Source organism: Halichoeres trimaculatus, unplaced genomic scaffold (genome assembly GCF_033239565.1).
Source record: "Halichoeres trimaculatus isolate MK-OKI-2021-1 unplaced genomic scaffold, fHalTri1.1 fHalTri1_scaffold_15, whole genome shotgun sequence".
NCBI lineage: Eukaryota > Metazoa > Chordata > Actinopteri > Labriformes > Labridae > Halichoeres > Halichoeres trimaculatus.
The window spans coordinates 23,523,771-23,546,928 of NW_027437193.1; the positions used below are offsets into that span (position 1 = coordinate 23,523,771).

General features: G+C 40.0%; 1 protein-coding gene across 1 annotated transcript in view; it reads left to right on the top strand.

The window, feature by feature from the left end:
• clstn2a (calsyntenin 2a) overlaps window positions 1-23,158 on the top strand; it is a 245,459-nt gene that overhangs the window by 201,103 nt on the left and 21,198 nt on the right. Inside the window, exon 10 of the mRNA XM_074688978.1 lies at window positions 17,936-18,098. Coding sequence (XP_074545079.1) covers window positions 17,936-18,098 — 163 coding nt within the window. The remainder of the gene's footprint in view (window positions 1-17,935; window positions 18,099-23,158) is intronic.

A 23,158-nucleotide genomic window follows, 5' to 3' on the forward strand; every position in this document is an offset into this window, starting at 1 on the left:
AATATCTTACCTCATAACATTGTATCCAGTAAAAAGTTGGCTTGAAAAAAGAAAATTTGTTTCGACCCAATCTCCATTTAATTCCAAAACAAACACACACCACGTTTAAGTGACGTCTTCATGACAGTGTGCATAAGACTCTGTGCCAGAAGGTGGCGATGCAGTACAATTAAAACAGATCCTCTTCACAGCATCTTTAAGTGTTGTGTAATGGTGGTTCTGCATGTGGCAAATCAAACAAAGAGAGGAAGCTGCTGCAGGCCCTGCTGAGAGACATTGAGAGAGGGGTGGGGGTGTTAATATTTCAAACAGGTGAATGTTTGTTCAAGGTCATGGTGAGATTGAAAGTTTTTCTTGGTCTGTTGTTCTTATCTCACAAGGCTCTCAGGGACAGATGTGACTAAGAGAAGGGGCAGCAGAGAAGTAGAATGCTGAGGTTTTATAGCAGACATGCTGGAAACTCAGCTTGAATTACCTCGAACATTTCTAAGACTTTTTTTATCCTTATCTCTTCTTTGCCTCGGAGAAGCTTGAAGAAAACTTGTAAAACAGTCAAAGAGAAGAGTGACGAATCACTCAACACGAACCACTTTTACTGACTTGGACTGAATATAGATTGAAACTGGTTTGAAACTCTAGAGGTTAGGTAGAAGATAAGGATAATACTTTACTCAAACTAATGATTTAAAGTGAAAAATGAGTTGTGATTTATTTTCTGATTTTTAGTTGTCCTCTTGGATTCACTCAAACATTCACATAGTGTGTCTGGGTTTGGTAACAAAGACTTGTGAACTCACTGAAACTCATCTGGCCTTGCTAACAGGGGTGAAGGGGTGCAGAAATGGTCCTGGTTTAAGAATTTTTCATGGCTGTGTGCAGTTAATAAAATGTGTCTTGTGGCTGAATTCCATTATTGATCAAAGGCCTCTACTGAAGGAGAAACCTGCGTCTTTAACTTGTTTCACATCTGATTTCTATTTAGTGTTGGATCTAAAGTGGTGGATTAAGATAGAGACCAATGTTCTTTGACTCTGAACCACTGACTTAAGTACCTAATGTGATCTTTGAAAAAATATTTACTGTCTTATGCCATCCAAAAACAGCCACGTCTCTGTGTCAATAAAATAATCTTTTCAGATCATTTTTGATGCGCACCATTTCTATAAATAAGACCTGTAAACATACCGCAACCAGTGAACTTGAAGGTATTAGAGATTTTATACTCAGGGCTGTAAACACCACAAGAGGAAGGCCTTGTAAGTGACATTTTAAACAAGATTCACCTTTCAAAACCATCCTACAGTCTTTTACAGTTTAATGTGTAAGAGACGTACAATGGAAACAGACCCAGGGCTTTTATTGTCCAAAGCCCTGCTGCTAAAGAGCTTGTTAGTTTTGTAGCACAAGATAAAAACTTACAGGGTGATAGTTTTTTATTTATATTAAAAGGTCTATTTCAATCCAACACTAACCAAATATAATGATGTTTGTCATTTGAACAGATATAGACATTATAATGTTTAGGGAAGAGTCAACTCTAATATTTTCTGGAGCCCAACTCCACCTACAGAATAATTTTTGCTCCTCTGTGTTGAAATTCCTTTTCGCTCTGTGTTGTATGTTTTTCTTGACTTTTGTTGATGAACGTTTCTTTTGTGTCAGTTTGTGCATTCATCTGATCCTGTATCTTTCTCCTCACAGACCCTTTTAGATCCATTTTTTTCTTAAATGTGAGTTTGAAGGAATCGAGGCGCTTCCTGGGTGGTAGGTCCATCTAATTATTCTGTAAAGGACCGCCAGGTTTTGTTAAAGGATCCTACAAGTGAGAGCATGATCTCCTCTTGTTACCTCCATCAAGCAGGTTATGTTTTTGGGAGAGTTCTTCAGGGGGCACAGTTTGTCAGAGCACCACGGCACTGACTGGTGGTCTGTGCTCCATGGCACAGGCTCTTGTACCAACTGACTTTTGCAGTGTGCGCCTAATGGTTAATGTATTTATAAATGAAAATTTTGACTGGACTATCATGCTATTTAGGCCCATTTTGAAATTAAGTTTATAAAGATATATTTATCTATTTTTGACACAGTCAGTCCACACCACATGGACAGTTGATGGATGCCACAAGGAGCATAGACAGCTGGTCTATGCTGTGACACACAGACAAGCAGTCTGTATAATGTGGAGCACAGGTAATCTGTGCCACTGCTGCTCCTCTAGAAGTACAGCAAGGTCTCATATGGACTGCATCCCCTCCTCACTCACGGTTACAAAACACAGTCACAAACTAATGATTTTAAGTTGTGCTTTCTTAAACAGTAGCAAAAGTCAAATCTACTCAGAAATCATCATTTTCAACACAGAAAACTCAGACATTTGAGTAAATTGAACTTACAAAAAATTGTAAGTTTTCTTAGCTTAATCCAACTGAGTAATTTGAACTTTGGGGGTTACAATGTAGCAAGCCCTATCTTCCCTTACAAAAGAAAAATAAATTGCAGCATATTGGAAAATATCCTGTCATATATTAGGTAATATATTCCCATATATGACATTTAGTATTTATATTTGCAATATATGGAAAGCGGCAATCATTTGTATATTTTGCAAGATATTGCAATATATTTAATGAATATATAATATATTGTATATGTGCCCTAAATATATTATTCCATGTATATCATAATATATCAATAATATATTACAATACATTTCAAAAAATATATTGGTACATATATTTTTCTTTCGTAAGGGTTGCCAGAAAAAAAAGTAAGATCAGATAAAGAGGGCAGAAACAAATGGTTTTCAAAGACCCAGGCTCGTTCTGATGGTTCATTAAGGCCCTAATGTTTATAAAAATATATCCAGATCTTAGTTGAGTTTACATCAACAGCGTTCTTTCAGAAATTAGAGAAGAAGAGAGGAAGTCGTGAAGTGGGGAGGGACTGCAATAAAAGCTTTGAGGGCCCTAGCTCTATTGGGCCCATGACAGGCGTGTCCCAGCTCTGCTATCAAGCCAATGACCCATTTTGCTAACGATACAAGTCCCAAAATATTGCCCGCTTTTTTGGAGGGTTGGAAAGCCACTGACTTAATACGGGGAGGCTTGTTAGACCATAGAAAAGAAGACATCATCTGATCTATCTGTTACCAAAAAAGTACATTCATATAACACTTTTCTAACCTGACTAAAATCACGTCTCTGGTAATAACTTATCTAGGTCTGGGAGCTGCTTCAAGTTGTGTGTTGAATAATGAGTACAAGCTCACACAGCAGTACAAACTGTTGATGAAAGAGTGCTGTGGATTGAGGCCAGAGGGAGAGTAGGCGTCTATAAGGTGTCACAGCTGCTTCATACTGTCTTTGTTCCTCCGGCACTTAGAAAGGACACTCAATGGCTTCCGCAGCAACTCCATTTAGCTCTATTGATTTTACAATTCTCACCCAGAGCGAGGAGGGGCAGGGGAGCCGAAAGAAGGCTGGCAGAGACAGAGGAAGAGGGAGAGGGAGGTAAAGAGGCTTTCATCCTGCACGTCAGTTGAACACACTAAAGGAATGCTACATCTTACTGAAAGCTGGAAACGCATCTCCAAAGCCTGACTTATCTGAGTGTTAATGCTCAAATACACGCACAGGATACACGATTACCTTCCGTTTTTTTCAGCACTGGTAGAAAAGGAGGGATCATTCCTAGGTTTGCAGAGTAGAGGAAACCGCTGTTCAATCCAGCCATAGAAAGACATTTAGTTATGTCTCATGAAATAAAAGACAGAAGATGTACAAAAAAAAAAAGATGTGTTATTGATTAGACTTGTTAGGATGAAGGTGTTTTAAAAGAAGTAGATGGGAAGGGAAAAACTCTCAGCAGGGTAAGTGTCTAACAAACACACAGTATTGTCTTCTGATCAGGCCTTTTGTTGGTAGCTGTTTCACATCAATCTAAGATAACTGTGCAGCTGACCAATCGATCATGCATTGTGTACCACTGATAAACTCCACAGTTTGACCACTTACCCAATACTAAACACCTTTTAAATCCGTGCAATTTATCATTCATGTCCAGGTTCGATTTAAAGGGCTGGATGTAGGAGTCGAACAAAATCCCCTCTTTGTTCATCAATACAGCGCTTACAATTATCTGCTTTGACTGCCTGCTGCTACCATGGTGTGCCATGGTTTGCTCCCTGTCCAGTGTCCACTCAAAGCCTCTTTTTGTCTCAGAGGAGATAAATTGGACGGTGGTGGTGTTTTGTGTGTGTGTGTGAGAGAGTACTGCTGTTTGTTAAAGATACGAGGAGAGACTGAAGTGCCCATTCAAGAAGGGATTCAGTTTGCTGTATGACCCCAGGGCAATTGATCTGGGAAGGCCCAAGCAAGTTTGCATTAGGAGATGCAGGTCTTGCAAATTCAAAATCAGAGTAATGGTTAAAGTCTCAAAATATGCAAATGCTCATTTAAAAGAAAAAAAAAAACTCCAGTAAAACAACAGCAGTAACTGGGAATGTGTCAGATATGTATATATTTGTCTCCAAAACTCAGCAACAGACAGAAACAAGCGACATTGCCGAGACTTTGTCTGTTGTAAGAACCATAGCATAATAATTTACAGTGGGGAAAATAAGTATTGAACGCATCAACTTTGTTCTCATCATATTTATTTCCAAAGATGCAATTTAAGCAAAATTTCTACCAGACATTGGTACTAACTCAAATAATCCACACATGAAAAGAAATCACAACGTTCAGGTCCATAAATAATGATTATGTGGAATTAAGTGCGATAACACAGGAAAAAAAGATTGAACACGCTAACTGAGACTCATCTAATACTTAGGGGAGAAGCCTTTGTTTGCAATGACAGCTTCCAGACGCTTCTTGTATGTTTGAACTAATCGCCCACACTGCTCAGGTGAGATTTTGGCCCATTCCTCTGCACAGATTGTCTTTAAATCTTGAATATTCTTTGGTGCCCTCTGGTGAACCATTTTCTTTAGTTCTTTCCACAAATGTTCAATTGGATTTAAGTCAGGTGATTGACTAGGCCATTCTAACAGATTGATTTTCTTTTTCTGAAACCATTTGAGAGTCAACTTTGCCGTGTGCTTTGGATCGTTGTCCTGCTGGAGGGTCCAGCCACGTCTCATCTTCATCATCCTGGTGGATGGCAGCAGATTCATATCAAGAATTTCCCCATACATGGCTCCATTCATTGCTCCGTCAATTATATGAAGTTTGTCAATACCATGAGATGAGAAACAACCCCATGCCATGATGCTTCCACCTCCAAACTTCACTGTTGGTGTAGTGTTTTTGGGTGATGTGCAGTGACATTTCTCCTCCAAACATGGTATGTAGTATGACAGACGAAAAGTTCAGTTTTGGTCTCATCTGATCAGACAACATTCTCCCAGTGTTCTACAGGCTTGTCAAGATGCTGTTCAGCAAACTTTAAACCAGCTTCAACATGCCTTTTCTTGAGGAATGGAGTCTTGTGGGCTGAGCGTTCATAGAAGCCATGGCGGTGGAGTGCATTGCCTACTGTTTTCTCTTTAACAATTGTACCTGCTGCCTCCAAGTCTTTCTGAAGCACTTTCCTTTGCTCGTTGAGTACTCTTCTGACTATCTTTCTGACTCCCTGGTCAGAAATCTTACAAGGAGCTCCTGTGCATGGCCTGTTGATGGTAAGGTGGTGCTTCTTCCACTTGTGAACAATGGCCCCAACGGTGCTGACAGGAATATTCAGGTGCTTTGATATAAGTCTGTAACCAGTTCATTCTGATGCTGAGCAACAATCAGGTTGTGAATGTCTTCAGAGAGCTCTTTGCCTTTACTTATCATGAGGTGTGTAGTATTTAACTGCTTGGTGAAAAAAACAACCTCTTTTATAGGACCATTAATTTGCTCTAGCCCAGCTGATGTTGGTTTGATCTAATTGGAAGTTCAAGTAATAATTACTGACAGATTTCAGGTGGTATGGTGCATTTCCTTGCCATAGTATACAGCCTTACCATGGTGTGTTCAATACTTTTTTCCTGTGTTATTGTACTTAATTCCACATAAACATTATTTATGGACCTGAACATTGTGATTTCTTTTCATGTGTGAATTATTTGAGTTCATACCGATGTCTGGTAGAAATTTTGTTTGAATTGAAGCTTTGGAAATAAATGAGAAAAAAGTTGACGCATTCAATACTTATTTCCCACACTGTAAGTTCATTTAAAATATAACACTAAGTTCACAAAAACTTTATTTTTGTTTTTTATAAAAAGTTTACTTAATGCCTTTGCAGTCAAATATTAAAAAGCATTCAGGAGTTATGTTTAGGCTCCTCCCCTTTGGCCTGCCCCTTTATATAGATATGTAATGCCTCATGCATGTCAAAGTGACACAGAACTGGCGTGGCTTGGGGCATATGGTTTTTCCACCGTGTGACTGAGGTATGGTGATGTAAAAGGTTTTTTTTTTTCATTAAAAGTTTAAAACCTAGATGCATCTCTTTTCATTCGGGTAGGAACCATGTTATCAAGCCCGCAGTTCTTTAGTGGCCTTGACACCAACGGAAAACGCCACTATATCTATGTTTCATATTGTCTATAGCACAGATAGCAACACTAATACAGTTTAAGTTGACTCTGTGTGTGTGTGTGTGTGTCAGAATGTGTATATATATCACAGGGTGTGTGTCTGTTCAAGTAATTAGGAGCAGGAGGAGCAGAGCAGCCAGACATCACACGTTAATTAATAGATCACAGTTTGTGTCTGGACTGTTACTTCAGAAAATAACTCCACATGATTTAACACTGAAATGACAAATATGAGCAGGCAATCAGGTTGTGACACCAAGGTTAAGTTTCTGGCTGTTCATAATCTGAGAAACAAGTATCAGGTATCAGACTGCAGCCTGGGGAGTGTGTAAATCCCTTTATTGACTTCACAAACAAGAGGCCCCACAGCAATGATGAGTTCTTATATTCTGCACATGTCCTGCTAAAGGGGGGGATGCAACAGATCCACTCAAATCATAACCTGTGAGCACTTGGACCCATTATATTGAAAAGCAGGAAACACAGCTGTGTTTTATTGTGCATGCTCATAGTCTTAAAGGAATGACAATTTATAGTCCAACCTACTTTCCTTTCAGGTAATTGTGTAGGGAAAGTTAATTTGTAAACCATTAATTTGTAACCCATTAAGCATTTGATAATCATTTTGAAACAAAGAAGCTTTTGTTGTATTTCTTTCAGTCATTATCAGTCCTTGGCTTTGCTGTGTTTCTTCACTTTAATTTATAACACTGCTCTCAATGAATAACTCTTTGTTTTTCTCAGCATCCTTTTTAAAAGCCAACATTCAGCATCCTTTATTTAAAAAAACACAAGCATGCAATGACTGAAGACCTTTTTGTTGCTTCTCTAAAAAAGCAGAACAGAAGATACAGTGCTGCATTTGCATTTTCAGAGTTTTTGTTTGTTTTATTTCTGGCTTCTTTTGTTGAGATGAACTCATACGAGAGCCCAACTGTTCTCCTGTAAGCCGTCCTGTGTTACTCTTTCAATCAAAAGATCTGCTGCGTATGACTATGTATGTAGCTGCAGTATGCATGTGTGTGATAACAGCAATGATCCTGTGTGTATGTTGTATATGTGTGTGTATGTGTGTGTAAGCGGAGGGTTACTTGATGTTTGTGTCGAGTACCTACAGAGTACCTCTCAGGCAAACTAAGTGCACTGTGCTAATGTTCTGACAGCTGTGAATTTTATTTATATTCTTTGCCTCTATCTCTACTTTCCAATCTCTCTTTCTCATTTATTCTATTCATCTTCAGACTGAGGCCTCGAGTTCATGTAAAGACAGATTTTTTCATGCTTACCTAAAGGTACAAATTCAGTAATGTATCAACATGTTTTTATCACAGTTTTTACATGCAGAGCCGGTAAGATTGCAGAAGGACCAATTGTTGAGACAGGTTGAAGTTCTTACTGTCATTTCAAAGAAAATTTCAAAGCAAACCTTTGCCTTGATTCTCATTTAATCATCCCTGTCACACTTTACTGTCTTGTACTTTCTGTTGGTGATTGCATCTCTTTGTCATCGTGTTCTGGTGAAGATACAGACTTTACATAGGGATATTTCTAATCTCCAACCAGTACAAAACTTGCTTTATTATCGTATTGGATCACTATTTATTGCAATTATGTGTTTCCATAAAGCATTGGAAATGCATCTTTATTACGATGAAATAACTGCATTGAATTGATATATTTTACACACAGCGTGACCGTGCTATGAATTTCTTTCCTATTCTTCTCTGTTACGCTTGAATTTTATTTTTGTTTTCATTCTTTCACAATCCCTGCTGTTCCCTGCCATCACTGTGACACCGAATGGGCTGACATCAATAATGCAGAGACTCAACGGTGGCTGAAGAGAGAAAAGCAGAGGACAATAGGAACAAAGAACGTGAGAAGAGAGGACAGGAGAGAAGAGAGGTTAGGAAAATAGGGCACAGGCAAATAAAAATAAAAGGATGAAAGAAACAGAAGGGGATACAGCTTTACATTTAATTCCTCTAAAATGATTTCCTGATTTTTAAATTGAAGAAGTAACTTAAAAAGACTGTTTACAATGTTCCATTCAAGGCTGGTTAAGACTTAAAGCAGCATCAGTCGTTAAGCTGTGAATTTACACCTGGAACTTTTTAGAACTTATTTCTAAAACTGTCTTTGGGCAAGATATTAAACCCCAGAGTGCTCTCACTGTTAGTCAGCTGTATATGAACGTTCAAGTAGAAAATTAGCTGATGCTCCCGTACGATAGCAGCCTCTGCCATCAATGACTGAGACGAGCAGTGTAAAAGTGCTTTGACTGGTCAGACAGACTAAGAAACTTTAAGTCCATCTACCATGAATATAAGTTACACAGACATGAACACTTTTCAAAAAATTCTTCCCCCAATCTGAATTTCTCTAGTGCGTCATAATAAACTTGACCCTATTAAGGAGCTTCCCAGCAGTGTCCTCATTATTCTGTTTATGTCAGCAGATTTAAATGCCTCATGGCTCTCTGTGAACAAAGGGGGTCTGTTTGTTTTCCTCTCAGACATGCACACTAAGCCATTTTGTCTGAATACCTGAGGTTTTTTGCCTATATTTGCTCAAAGGAAGATTTGGGGACTTTGCTATTTATTATTAGCAGAAAGTCTCTAATTGTTTATCCGGAGATCTTTTATGTGACAACCTAAATTCTGCCTCCAGACTCCACAGTATTTCTGGGTCCACTTGGCTTCCGTCTCCCTCCTTTTGTATCGATGTAATAGGCTCTCGTAAATATGCTGTGACAGATATCCACAAGATAGACAGGCTTATCTCTAGTGTTTACTCTCAGCAATAAAACTCTGCTATTGCATGGGAATGTGCTCAACAAAGAGAAGCTTACTTAGTATGATCTATAAGTTTAGTCACCAGCAGCTGTAAACTGAATATTTTAAAGTAGAAAAAGTAGTAACTTTAAGAAAAATGACTAGGTTATTTGAAGAGAAATTTTACTGTTCAAACCTGTCCATCAGCTGGGGGAGGAGTTTTTTCCACCATAGACAGGTTTACAAATAGAAGATGGGTAAAAACTGACAGATTTTGAACTGAAGGTTGAGCTGGTAAGCCAAATGTCAATATTTGGTCCAAAAGATGAAATCACCCCAGATGGAGAAATACGACGCAGCATGGTCTCGGGGATATGAAGAAAAACTGAAGCTTTATTCAGAATGTCAGAGGGTCAATACTGAACCCGTTGAGAAAAGACTTTACAGATCCATTATTGGTTTTTATTTTCTCCAAGACAGAAAAAAGTGTTCAAAGTTGCCTTAAAGATGTCAGGATGTCTGCAGCTTTCTGCCTCAGTATAATACTTCTCCTGACTCAGGTATAAGAATATGACACAAAGCTGAAGTGATAAAATCTGCTTTTTCTCAAGTGTCCACTTGAGGCAGGCTCTGTAAGTAGCAGAAGTCACACCAAGCCAAAAAAAAGAAGCCATTTTTAGAGCAGAAATTAGCCTATTTTCAGCCTGAATCAAAAAACATCTCCTGTCTGAGTCACTAATTTTACTGTCGGCACCCACTGCATGGGGGTGATTTTTTTTGTAACTCAGTGATTCAAAGGATATTAAGATCGCGAGCTCGCCCAATCAGAGGCTCAGCTCAGGGTCACATGACTGACAGGCACCCTATAGCTGTACGCGAAGCCTTTGCCACTACCAGTATGGCCGCAATAGCCGATGTGCTTCATTTTCAGAAACAGACGGGTGACATCGGGGAGACTACATGTTTTATACTGTCTGTGCTTTCAAATCAGCCTTTTTACAGCATACATTGACCAGTGCTAGCAGTTTAAGTATATATCAACAAACTTTTTTTATAGTTATAAGATAATTAATGTAACCCCTTGTCTTGTTGATGAACAGAACATGAGTTTCGTCTTGTCTGCTTTGAAGCCGAGTTGCAGGCTAATTAAAATGGAAGTATCATCAAAAAGTTGCAGGCTAATTAAAATGGAAGTATCATCAAAAATGCTGATACTAAACCCCCCCTCCCGTTGTGGCTGCCTGTTACGGCTCTCTCTTCTTTGTCCATTTCTTGTAATTTTTTTCATTTCTTTTGAGTCATTTGTATTTGGAGTGGATCATTACTTTGTATGGCTCATTTGTTGGTCGGAGACACCAAAATGGTTTTGTCCTCAGTGATATTTTTACTATTTTTGCTCCTGTGTTTGTCTGGAGATCCTACATGTAACTATGGCTGCATGGTTAACATGTGAAATCAGCTGTTAGCAGTCTGTAGCATGTCAATGCTAACTGGTGCAAGGCCTGATATTTCCCCACAAGGTGAGGACAACATCCTGGTACTGAGATAAGAGCTTAGAAGTGACGACATCAACCTGTCCTTCCATCCATCGTTATTGGGAACGTAAGATCTATCTCCAATAAGATCGACAAGCTAGCTGTGCTAACCCAGCAACAGAGGGAATACCAGAGGGCAGAGTAGCATCATGCTATTCACAGACATGGCTAACGGAGCTAACACCAGACACCAACGCCACATTGGAAGAGCTTCACCTGCTGTGAGCAGACAGGATCCAGGAGACAGAGACTGAACAGACTGCTGAAGAAGCTCAGTCCTGGACCCTGTGGAGGTGGAGGCTGGCTGACTGGAGAATGATGGACAAGCTGTCATCATCTATTTTCTTATGGACCTTTTTGTATTTTCTATTCACTTTCTTACTTTTGTTTTCTTGATTGCTGCTGTGACTCCTCTTGAATTTTCCCCTCAGGACAAATCAAGTATTTTCTATTCTATTCTATTCTATTCTATTCTATTCTATTCTATTCTATTCTATTCTAAAAAGCAGAGTTTGGGTAGCCCTGTGATGCCCTCTAAATGATTTGTAGCCAGTTTTATGACTGCAGTGAGGAGGTTAGCAAGAATCTTGTAGATGCCCCAATAATGTGTTTTGATGGAAAGCATAGAAGACCTGGGAGAAGCCATAGCAGAAACAACATGGCTTACTGTATAACACGGGCTTTACACAGCAAGCTTGTTAGCGGCGTGACTGCTTGATTCTCTTTCTGTCAAACAGATTTTCAGTTCAGACTACTAGCGTCATGAGCATTGCGAGGCATGAGAGCTCTGTGCTTCACTAAGTATTTAAAGCATGGAAGGCTCACCTATTTCTTTGAGAGCCATGAGTAAATCTCTCCTCTTTAGGTCTCTGCTCAGCTTAAGTTGTGGAATGTGAAATACCATTGTCATATCACATTAGCTGCCGGAAAGAAATGTTGACAACGGAGTTTAATTAAAGAAAAAGTTAAATGTAATGTTTTATCTTGTGCCTCTATCTGTGTACCCTCCTCTCTACTCAGTAACTGTCTGTGTAACAATTAGGTCATGTTTTTGACGTTAACAAGACTGTTGATCATACAATACTCTTACACGTGTATAGCTCCTAAAATGATTGTCTGATATTTAAAAACAAATGAAATATTTAAAAAAAGAGTCAGAATTCATCTTGGTCCATAATTTTTCTGATCAAATAACATCATGTTACATAGGATATACCTTCCTCTTCTGCGCCTCCTTCACAGGAAAGAATAACATGTCAAAGCAGGAAAAAGTCCAGGTGAGGTTTTAAAAATAAAAAATGACTTACATTGACCTTTTTCTAGTCTCAGGGACATTGTGTTGCTTTAGGTAACACCTGTGCTCCTCTTTTGACAAGTCAGAAATGTCCGCGGAAAAAAAGCCATAAATGTCAAACCGAGTTCTTAGAAGAGGTCACTTCAGAGTGTGTGTGTGTGAGCTGTGTGTGTGTTGTCTGTTGAATACGTAACTTAAGTTTAGAAAGGCAGGTTTCTTCCCCCAGAGAGGCGTTTTTCATGTTTCTGCTGAAATATTTCAATGTAGTAATCTTTTTGGCATTTTTTTTCAAAGCAGCTGCCAGAGGTCTGTCAGAAGTGGGCTGTAGAAACTGAATGTTTGCTTGTTTACGGTGCAGAGCATCAGTGTACCATCACATTTTAATCTGTGAGAAGAAATGTGATAAAAACAGTTATTTTTCTTTCAGGATGTTTTGTCGCTGGACAGGCCATAGTTACATTTTTGACTTCAAAATATCTATATCCTGATTAAATTACTGTCTTTCCATCATCAAATATAGTGACTCCCTTCTTTTGAAGAGTGTAGAACTAGTAAGTATGGAAGTGCCATGGATAATACCACCATCCTTTCATGTTAGTACATATTATGCCTCTCCATGAAAGGCACTTTCAAAATTTTCCATTTGCAGAGTTGAAAAACATCAATTTGTCATGAATAAAGTTGAAAAGGGATGTTTATTAGCAGGGACATGACCTTCGAGTCTGTGTGGTGCAGCACATATTTTGTATTCTTTCTGTTATGAGACTCTTATGTGTATTGTTAACAGGCCTGCAGCTTGCTCGGGGACCTGCTCATTACATTGTCTTTTCATTCAGTTACAAAAGGAGAAATGTTTTCAAAATCCCCCTGGCTAATGTCCCTTTGGACATGTGATGAGTTCTGCACGTAATGGTTTACCAGTAAGTGTGTAAAGGTGCAGGCTCGTGTTTGTTTTTATGGATCTAGTGGTTTGATTTGTGAGGTTCAAACAGTGACATAAACAAAGTGACAGCTGGATGGCATTCAGAGCTTTAGTGACAGTAGTTACAAACAGTGTGTGTATGTGAATTACTGCACTTCAGAGCAGTCAGTTAACTTTATCTCTAACATGATGGCTTGCCAACAAGTTTTATGTTTACAAGTTATTATCCAACATAAAAATACAAGACACTCCTTCTGTCGATTATTCGACCCTCAGGGCCTGTCGAGTAAATTGGCGTCACCTTTGCACACATGTTCAGTCACCCAGCATGTTTTCCTCAACAAGCATATAGAAACAGGGCAGTGGCAATTGCTCTAAGACTACAAGGGAAGCTCAGCTTACCCTAAAATGTCCCCCAAAAAGTGGTGATATGTACTGTTGTGTGTACATTTCATTAACACAATATGTTCTTCATCTTTTGTTCAGAATCAGAATCAGCTACCTATCACAGGTAACTGGCTCGACCTCCTTCTCATTCAACCCCGCAGCGTCTCAGCGCTTTAACACGGTCGGACGCTGAGTGTCTTCTGACTTCAGCGGGGAAGCGTAGAGTGGGTTGTTCCACTGTGGAAACTGGATGATCATTGGATAAACGCTGGGCTTTGTCCCGCCCATTGGACGCTCAGCGTCTCTGGGGGTCTATGAGGCAGTGGGCTGGCCTGGACGCTGGGCTTCGACATGATGATTGGATGATCTGTCTGAGGCCGAATCCCTTTTTGATTGACAGTGAAATGAGCCAGTCAGCGATCTCGAAGTATAACCCTCCAACGGAGCATCTTCTGAGTTGTACATTCAGGTGTTCTGGACTGATCCGGAGGCTTTATTGATCCCAGCGAGTTTACCTTTCTTAAAAACGATGAGTGTTGTGTTTAAAGATTCTCTCTTTTTTCACCAATAAGCAGCTACAGCTACAGCTGTGGGGCTTCTCCCCGTTACTCACACTTACAGCCTGTCGTAGTCTCACGTAGCAGCTCCAGATGCTAGCAAGGTGACACGGGGGGTAGAATTTAGAAATAAATAAATAAACAAATTTACGACGTAGGCCAGAAAAAAATGAGCTTCCTCTTCTTGACTGACCAGCAGCCGCCACTGAAACAGGGGCCACAGTTTGTTCATGTCCTTAATTAACTTCTCTGCCCATCATCAGTCCATCTACACTGAGAGGAAAATGAGAAACAACAAGATAAGGGATCAAAAGAAAAATGATCAAAATGTTTGCTCTTTAATGGATTTGCAACCAAGAAGTTTTGCGGCGAGGAGAGGTTTCAATCTGTGTGTGGTCATATGAGGATACAGTTTATCCATACACACAGTAACTATCCATAAATGTGATGCTGTGTGGAAAGGCTATCTTCAGTCTCCTTGGGGAATTTCTGTCTCTTCACACTTAAAGTGAGACTCTCCATTCTAAATTGAACATCCCAGGGGATTCCTGGTTCCACCAACACAGGTCTCAACCCCATTAGTTCACATAAAAGCTTGAATAAACCAACAGTGTGTGTGTGTGTGTGTGTGTGTGTGTGTGTGTGTGTGTGTGTGTGTGTGTGTGTGTGTGTGTGTGTGTGTGTGTGTGTGTGTGTGTGAGGCCACTCAGCCTCAGAGAAATCTAAAAATCTATCTGAATGTTGTTTCTTCCCTGCTGTTCTCTGTGCATCTCAAATAAGCAGATTTTCTCCTCTTCAGCGCTAATAAATTGCTCACTGCTCATTCAGCCGAGCGCTGCACACCAGACTTATTACAGGAAAACATATGCTTTGGCTATTAGCACAGGAACAATAAAGTGAGGACTGAAAAATACTTTGAGGCCTCACCCAGGACACTTAACTCTACCACTTTTGGAGAAAACACATTGAGGCATCACAGGGTTGGTTTGACATGTTGCCTTATTGTTTGCATCGTATTGATTTTAAAAATAAAAGCACCCAAAAACAACCCCTGTAATTTCCCTTTTGGTTCTTGATATCAAAGGGTTTTTTAATCCTTATTACACTTTTAGCTTTTACTTTTTGTCACATCAATCCATTTAGAGTTTAACTTTCATTCCTATACCCTGGATTATTAATACTTATTGTACTAAGTGAATTGAGTTTTAAAGCTCAAGATATTGGAAAATTCCCTTCAATAGAGAGCTGAAACAACAAATCAAAGAGTGTATTAGCTGAAGACTGAGAATGAATTAGTCATCATATTTTCTGACTATCATTAACCCTTAATGCCCTACTATACCAAGTCTGCCACAGCATATCTTTGCATTTTTACTAGCTGTAGTTTTATTTTTACATAAAACTTTTGCTTTACACAAAAAAAAGCAGTGAGGCAGATGCTTTACCAGTCTGTTGTGGCGAAGAGAGAGTTGAGCCAGAAGGCAAGGCTCTCACTTTTTGGTCAATCTACGTTTCAACCTACACCTGTGGCCACAAGCTGTGGGTCACAACCAAAAGAACAAGGTTACGGAAACAAGCGGCCAAAATTAGCTTTCTTCCTAGGGGGTCTGGGCTCAGCCTTATACCGAGGCCACACCGGACGTGAACTCGCAAATTTAAGCGCACATAACGCGAGTCTGGACGCTGGACTATTTTGACAGGCTGAGGGGCTGACGTGCGTCACTGTGCTGGCGGAGGAGAGAGCCCGCTCATTTACAGATAGCAAGCCCAAAAGAGCATCTGAAAAACATTGAGCAGTGGTTTCCAAAGCATGACAGGACAGTGTGTGAAAGCTCTGGAGATCACAATCAAGGCCAGCTGCCTCTCCCTGGTAATCCACCTCCACCGGCCCTGCCTGGCTGTTCCCTGCAACCTCATCCTCAACCCCTGACCCATGTTCCTGGAGCTCTCCTGGGGATAATGAAGGGGTCGAGGAAAGAGAGGACCGCAGAGAACTTCCATCTTTTCCCTGGCTCTGCCGCTGCCCTGCTCCTCCCTCCTCTATCAGGCTCAAAACCCCACTGAGGAAAACACAGTCAGACTCAGTGATGACCCGTGCAGGCAGATCCAGCTGGGAACAAATATTTACAGAAATTACCTTCAAAAGCCTGCTCCTTTTTTTCTGGTCTCTGTAGAGTTCACACTTTGTATCGTATAACTCTGGATAATGACCCACGACACCACCTCCTCCTCCATCTTCCCGCGGGGTTGGAGTCGGAGCAGGTGGCAGTTTCCTGATTGGCTGCCATGGCACAGCCTCACGCGAATTCGTGTCGAAAGTTCAATATTTTCAACTCGAGCGTAGAGGCATCTGAGGCCCAAAACGTGTCGCACTCCAAATGCGCCGATGCCCTCAACGTGCTGTGCGAACGCGTCCAATGCTCCGTCCGGGGCAAATCGGCATCTAAACGGGGAGGGGACCCCAGGGTGGACCCAGGACATGGTGGAGAGATTATATCTCTCAACTGGCCTAGGAACACCTTGGTAACCCCTCAGAGGAGCTGGTGGAAGTGGCCGGGGACAGGAGCTATTGGTCTGAGGAGCCACTGCTGCCCCCACGATCCCGACCCAGATAAGTGGTGAAAAATGGAATAGAAAAAAAAACAATTTTTGCTTTAGACTAATACAAACCTTATATCCCAAACTTTAATACAATGTATAGACTTATGTCCAGACTAACTAATATTGCTGAAAAGGGTAATAAACCACAAAAAATTAAAACTAAACACATATTTTTCTCCATGCAGAAATGTAATGGCTGCATCCCTCAAAAATGTAAATGTAAAAAATGTGAGTACGTGTATTCAAGCGATGTGAACAGCCGTGATCTGGATCGTAATGTTTTTCTTGTTTACACTCTACACTGGATGACTGAAAACACATTAGTGGAAGGAAACAGCGCTCTGGGACTAGTTTAAAGCAAAGTATCAAAGTGTAACTACTCATATTTTAATACAGAAAGAAGGATTGATCCATCTTATCTGGTTTCAAATCTACCACCAGTTGAAACTTAATTAGCAAATCATAGCACAGCCGCTCTGCTGGGTTAAACTGTTTCATTTGTTTTTAATGAACTTTTTAAGTAAGCCTTCTTTTTTCATACACACTGTAAAATAATAAACTCTGGTTGTTTGGATGAGAATGATTTTCCTGTCACTGAGCTCTGGGATGTTACACCTGACACTTTCTGATGAAGAAAGATCAAGGGAATAATGTACAGGTTCATTTATAAGAAGAAGCATTAGTCTGAGCCCTTATAGATATAGCAGCAAATAAACATGTAGAGTAAGTTTTAACGCCTGATTGAAGCCTGTATGGAGGAATGTGTGTGATCGTTACGTGTAAAGAGCCAAGAAAAGGACATAAAGTGCATGTGCCTACAAGTTTCAGGAATAATCAAAGAGGCTGGAGTCCTCTATGGTGGTGTTTGTCACTCATCGTGTGCCTTTAATGAACAGCTCATTAGACAGAAACCTCATTAGTCATCTGACGACGGGAAGAAAATGATGCAGGGATGAGGAGAGGAATTTGCTGCTTCTCTTTTATTGAAGGTAGAAACAGCAAGGAATGTTCAAGGATGCGCCTGCGGTCTCTGCCGCATGATCGGAGTAAACATAATTTTCATAAAGACATAAACATAATCCTCCACGGAAAAATGCTCCCAACCTAAATAAGACCCTTTAGAAAGAGGCACAGTTACCACTGGTGTGTTTTTTAAGCTGCCCTATTTCTGTGCACATGAAAACCAGGAATGTTTCCTCAGCTGAATGCATGATAAGTGGAAACATAGCAGGAAGTAAAGCAGCTTTTTAACATGCCTACTGCTTCCTCTCCTCCTCAGATCTGTGACAAAGAATGGCATTATTATGTGATCAACGTGGAGTTCCCTGCCGTCACTCTGTTTGTGGATGGAGTGACCTACGAACCCTACCTGGTGACAGATGACTGGCCCATCCACGCCGCTAAGATTGATACGCAGCTGACTGTGGGTGCCTGCTGGCAAGGTCAGTGAATCTATTTGTTTGAATGTGTGTGCGGGGGGCTATAAAAGCGAGCAGCTTCAATGCAGATTTTTTTTTGAGGCATTAAAGAGGCTGAAACCAGACAGGAATAGGACAAACACAGCTGCTGTTACATTCTGTTGTTTACAGCGACACTATAATCTGACACTTGTTTTATATGCAGCAGCCTTTTTCAGCTGGGACCAGGGTCTGGTTTTTATTTTCTCTACTTTAAATGATGCTAGCAATTATTTATTGGCTGTTTGACCAAAAGAGGAACTTCATTTTATCATTTTTACAACTTCATTTCAATCTAGGGAGCCTATTCCATGAAACTCTTTATAAATGCTTTCATGATTAGAAACGGTTTTGATCATAAAAGTAGAAGATTTCTAAAAGGCCAAAACAATTACCACCAGTGAGAAAGTATTTCAGTTTTTGGAGGAATAAAATCAAAGCTGAGAAATTTTGAGTCAAAGATCATTTCAGGTGTTTTGAAGACCCAGAGACTGCTCTTAATTCTCTTCTTCAGCCTTTCACTTCTTTGATCTGTATGTACGCACTGTCTGCTCTCATAGATCGCAGTGTTTTGGGAGAGGCTTATTAGCAGAAACTATTTATTGTCCGTTGTTTAATATCTTTCCTCTCCTGGATGTCTTTTTTTGTCATCTGGGAAGTGTGCTGTTTCCTCTACACCTGTGCCACCAAGTACAGGTAAAAAACGCAGAGGTATTAACAGCGCTACAGTGTTTTGCCCAGAAGATGGTGTTCAAAACAAGCAACTGTTTAGCTCAATTAATGCACTAAAGCCTTATTTCCACCAAAGGGTTCAGTTCAGTTTTTCTTGATACATCACCCATTTTGTGGCACTGCCACTGGCTAATCCCTGGGACAGATCCCCAAATAACTGAGACAAGCTGCCCCACTTTTGGGGACTTTTCCATTGGGGTGCCAATCAAGGGGCCGTTAACACGCCAATGGTTTTAGGTTCAACCTAGCGTTTACACGGAAACCGTGTTTCAGCCGACCTAAAACCATAAGACCATAGGCTGTAAAAAAAAATGGACATCAGTCTATGGTCAAGTCCTGTTAATGTTTTGTGTCTTGAGATAATGTGATAATGTTCTATACCCAAATCTTGGCATGCTCGTTGCTGCCAAGTTAGGTTGCCAGGTCTACACAGTACCTATGAACTAACCTTTAATTGGTATCACTGTGATAAATTGAGAGACAATTGGGAGAAACTATGAATCTGGGGTACTGCAGAAGAAGTAGTTTTAGTTATCAGGTTAAAAAATGGGAGTGTCCCACAGAAATTGAGAGTATTGGCAGGTATGCCTGACATGTAGTGATGCTTAATCCTGTTTTGATTGTCTCAAGGTCTAACTTTCATTGAAGTTTATATCATGCAATAAAGACAATAAAAGCAAACTTAATGGCTGCTGCAGGTCTCTGCAGATTGGTCCCAGGCAGTGGGTCTGTACATGAACACTTCATATCCCACTGCTACTACTGTAGGAGCTGCTGGCAGCACGGCTTAAACAGCTGATACTGTAAAGGGATTTCTAATAACAAAACCCATTGTGGACTTGATGAAAAGCATCATAAGACTTCACAGGAAGAAAGTTTGGGACAAATGCCTGGGATATTATTTACAACAGTGATTCCCAGCCTGCAAGCCATATTGCAAGTGGGCTGCCAAATTATTTTCATTTTTTTTTTTCTGCTTGGGGGGTGTAATCGTATAGAAATAAAATTGTAAAATCTGTAATAATTAAGGCGTTACAGAATTTTGGAGCTTCCAAAACATTTCTCTTGTATTCATTTAAGTCCTTAATGTTCAATCTTTGTTAAAAAAAATTGCTCCAAGAATGCAATGCATGGCCTCCTTATTTATGGGGGACGAGGTGGAGGTGTGCTTGGATAACTTTTGAAACTTAAAAGTGGCTCTGAGTTGGAAAATGTTGGGAACCCCTGATTTAGATCGAACAGAGTGCATCTTTGCTGATCTGAGGATCGCTCTTTAAGGACAAATCTCAGACGTTCATTGTAGAATCTACTGGAGCCACTCTCCCAGTTTGAGGTCACAACCCAGTGATCTAATAACTTCCTTTCCAGCTCCTCTGTCAGCCTCTGATATTTCTCTGCTTCTCTTGTGATGTTTCTCAGGATTCCCACAGAGCCTTTAAAAAAAGTCTTAAAAAGTCCTGAAACATCTTTTTAAATTTAAGGCCTCGAAATGTCTTATAGAAACTTTTTTTTTTTTTTAGAGGTCGTAGATTTAGACAGTACTGTGTTACATGCCTGAGCACTGTATCAAATCTAGACCATCTAGTCAGTGACATGGTTTGCTCTATTCTTTTTATTTCCTTTTCCACTTGACTTTTCACAGAGTTATGTTTTATTTGTTGAATCAGGTTTAAATATCTGTTATGATTGGCAGGGGCTAACAACGATGTTATGACGTGAGAAGCAAAGTATAAAATACTGTTGTTGGTTTTCTTTTAGCTCCTAAAAAATTCACAAATGTGATTGTAAAAAGTGTGTTGCTGTTACTTGGGATTGCTGCATCTATCATCTTCCTTTTTACCACTGTTTGTCCACCACCTCAATGTCTGGCTGATTTACAACTAGTTTACCAGTCTGGATCTGAAAGTCCCACTGGACCTTAGCTCGATTATTCCCCCCAACATAAGAAGTGGTCTCCATTTTGACTTATTTCCAGACCAAACTCCAACAGGATTAAATCTGATCAGAGTATTAAAATTAAAGATTCTACATTAAGCAGATAATAGGAGTTATACAAAGTGTCTGATCTGAAAATAAAAGAAGAGAAATTATTTTATGCATTAAAGCTTTTCTTAAAATTCAAAGGGAATCAACCTGGAACAGAAAGCAACATATGGCAGACTGCATTAACAAACAGCCTCAGCAGCCTCTGAAGATGTCGAAAATTTGCATTTGAAGCACAAACAGAAAAAGGCAAAATCAAGAGTCATGCAGTTAAGGTAAATAAAGAGATTAGGATTCATATCCTCAGACTAAAAGTATTTTCTTTGAAATTGAAAGAAGCTAGCTGAGTGGGTATCAAAACTGTAAATTCTGTGTGTCAGTTCCAGTGGCAGCAAACAAGAGCAGGTAGAGATCGCATTCAAATGAGTCAGAGCTACCCCGCTGCTGCGTGTTTATGACTTGAATAATTACAGAAAAAGTGTTTTACAGGGGGCAGGATGAGATGGGAGGGATTCGTTCAGCAGCTTGCCTAAATCGCACTCGTAGCACCGCCAGCAGCGTCCAAAGCTCCAATCCCGAGGACATTGTGGTTTCGTGTTCAAATTTCTTTTCATCCTGTGCCTGATTGCAAATTTCTTTTTGTCGTCATCATTTTCTTCCCTTGCTTCATACAGCCTTCTCTTTTTGCCTCTTTCCATGAATCCGTGATTGTGAAAGAAAGCCCTGAAGGAGGGATTACTGAGAGTGAATGGAGGACAAGTTTGCCAGCTATTACATCCCAATGAAGCAGCTTTAAGCTTCACTAAGCTGCAACTGATAACTTTGCAGGCCATTAGTGAGCAAGATTGCCTTTCAGCTTCTCATTTCTCCTTCCCCCTTTTTCACCACAGTCAACAACATAATGATGAGACATGGGGGATGAAAGACATTCAGACTGTACTCACACCGCCCTCAGCGCGGAGAAGGAGTCGTGTGTGTGCCTCCGTACAAAGTTATTGGGTTGTTGTTTTTTGAGCAGTTTTTCCAGCAATAAGCTGTTATCATGCTTTGACGGGCATAGTGTGTTTTCTAACTTTTTTATGTGCAACAGTAAAACGGGTGTGAAATTTCAAAGCAACCCTCGAGCACAGTATACAAATACTTAACAAGCGAAGCAGAGAGTGGGCAGAAAGCCTGGGGTGATTTTATTACATAACGAAAGACATCAGTCAAAACATTAAATCAGTAAGTTTAATAGAAGTAGAAGTCAAAACGACATATTCATTCATTCTTTGGACTTACATTTAGATCAGAGGAGAAGGTTCACTTTGACATCCCCGTGCTACAGTCTTAATGTTTCTGCTTTGTTTGCTGTTTGTTCATTTCATAATACAAGATCTGAAGCGATCATGTGACCTCTTCCTATCTCTTCTCTCTTACTGATTTCTCTCAGTAATAGATCTATAAAAATCACATATACACATCCACACAGTACAGCTAAAAATAATTTGCACTTTGTCACTGAATTACAAACATTTTTCTTGATTAAAAGCTTTAAACAATGTATTACTCAGAGAGACAACAAAGGAGACCAGAGGGCAAAATAAGGATGAGTTTTTCTACATCAAAGAGAAAAAGAAAAGTAAATAACATTTATTTTGTAAAATTCCTCCCTTTGCTCCTTCATACAGCTCCTTTTATCTCAGAAACACAGTTTTCCGTGTCTGCCCCTAATGCACGAGCAAACAGAAAGACAATGAAATCACCTTTGATAAGACTGAAGTAATTTTTTGTTCCTACTCAGCCTCTTTTGACACATTATTCCTTTTTTATTCTTTGTATAAATATGTGCAAAGAGCTTTGCTATCACCATTTAGTATGTGTGCAGCTTTGACTGAAAACAGCTGCAACAATCTTTGCACAGAAATTCTCTCAACAGTTCATCAGAAGCATTCGAGATGCTATCAGGGGCTGTACAGGGGTGGGCAGACCTGGTTCAAGGACCGCTCACTGTCCATTGCTTTCTTAGTCCCAGTTTAATAATATAGATTTATTATACCTTTCTAATTCCCATGGGGGGATTTTTTTCACTCTGGTGGTCATGCTAACTATTGGCTGATATGCACATGCTGATAGACATGCACAAACCTTAAGACCTTAGGAACAAACACCAATGGAGACATGCCAGACTGAGGGGACTGCCATCAGAGGCTCCCCTGGCTGTTTAGGGTTTGGCACCTTGGCAGTTTTAGGAAATGAACTTAGGCCCCATTTAAATGACGTTTCATCTGAAAACGCTGAAACGCAGTGAAAAAAATCTCTGTTTATACGGAAACGGCAAGGGACTTAAA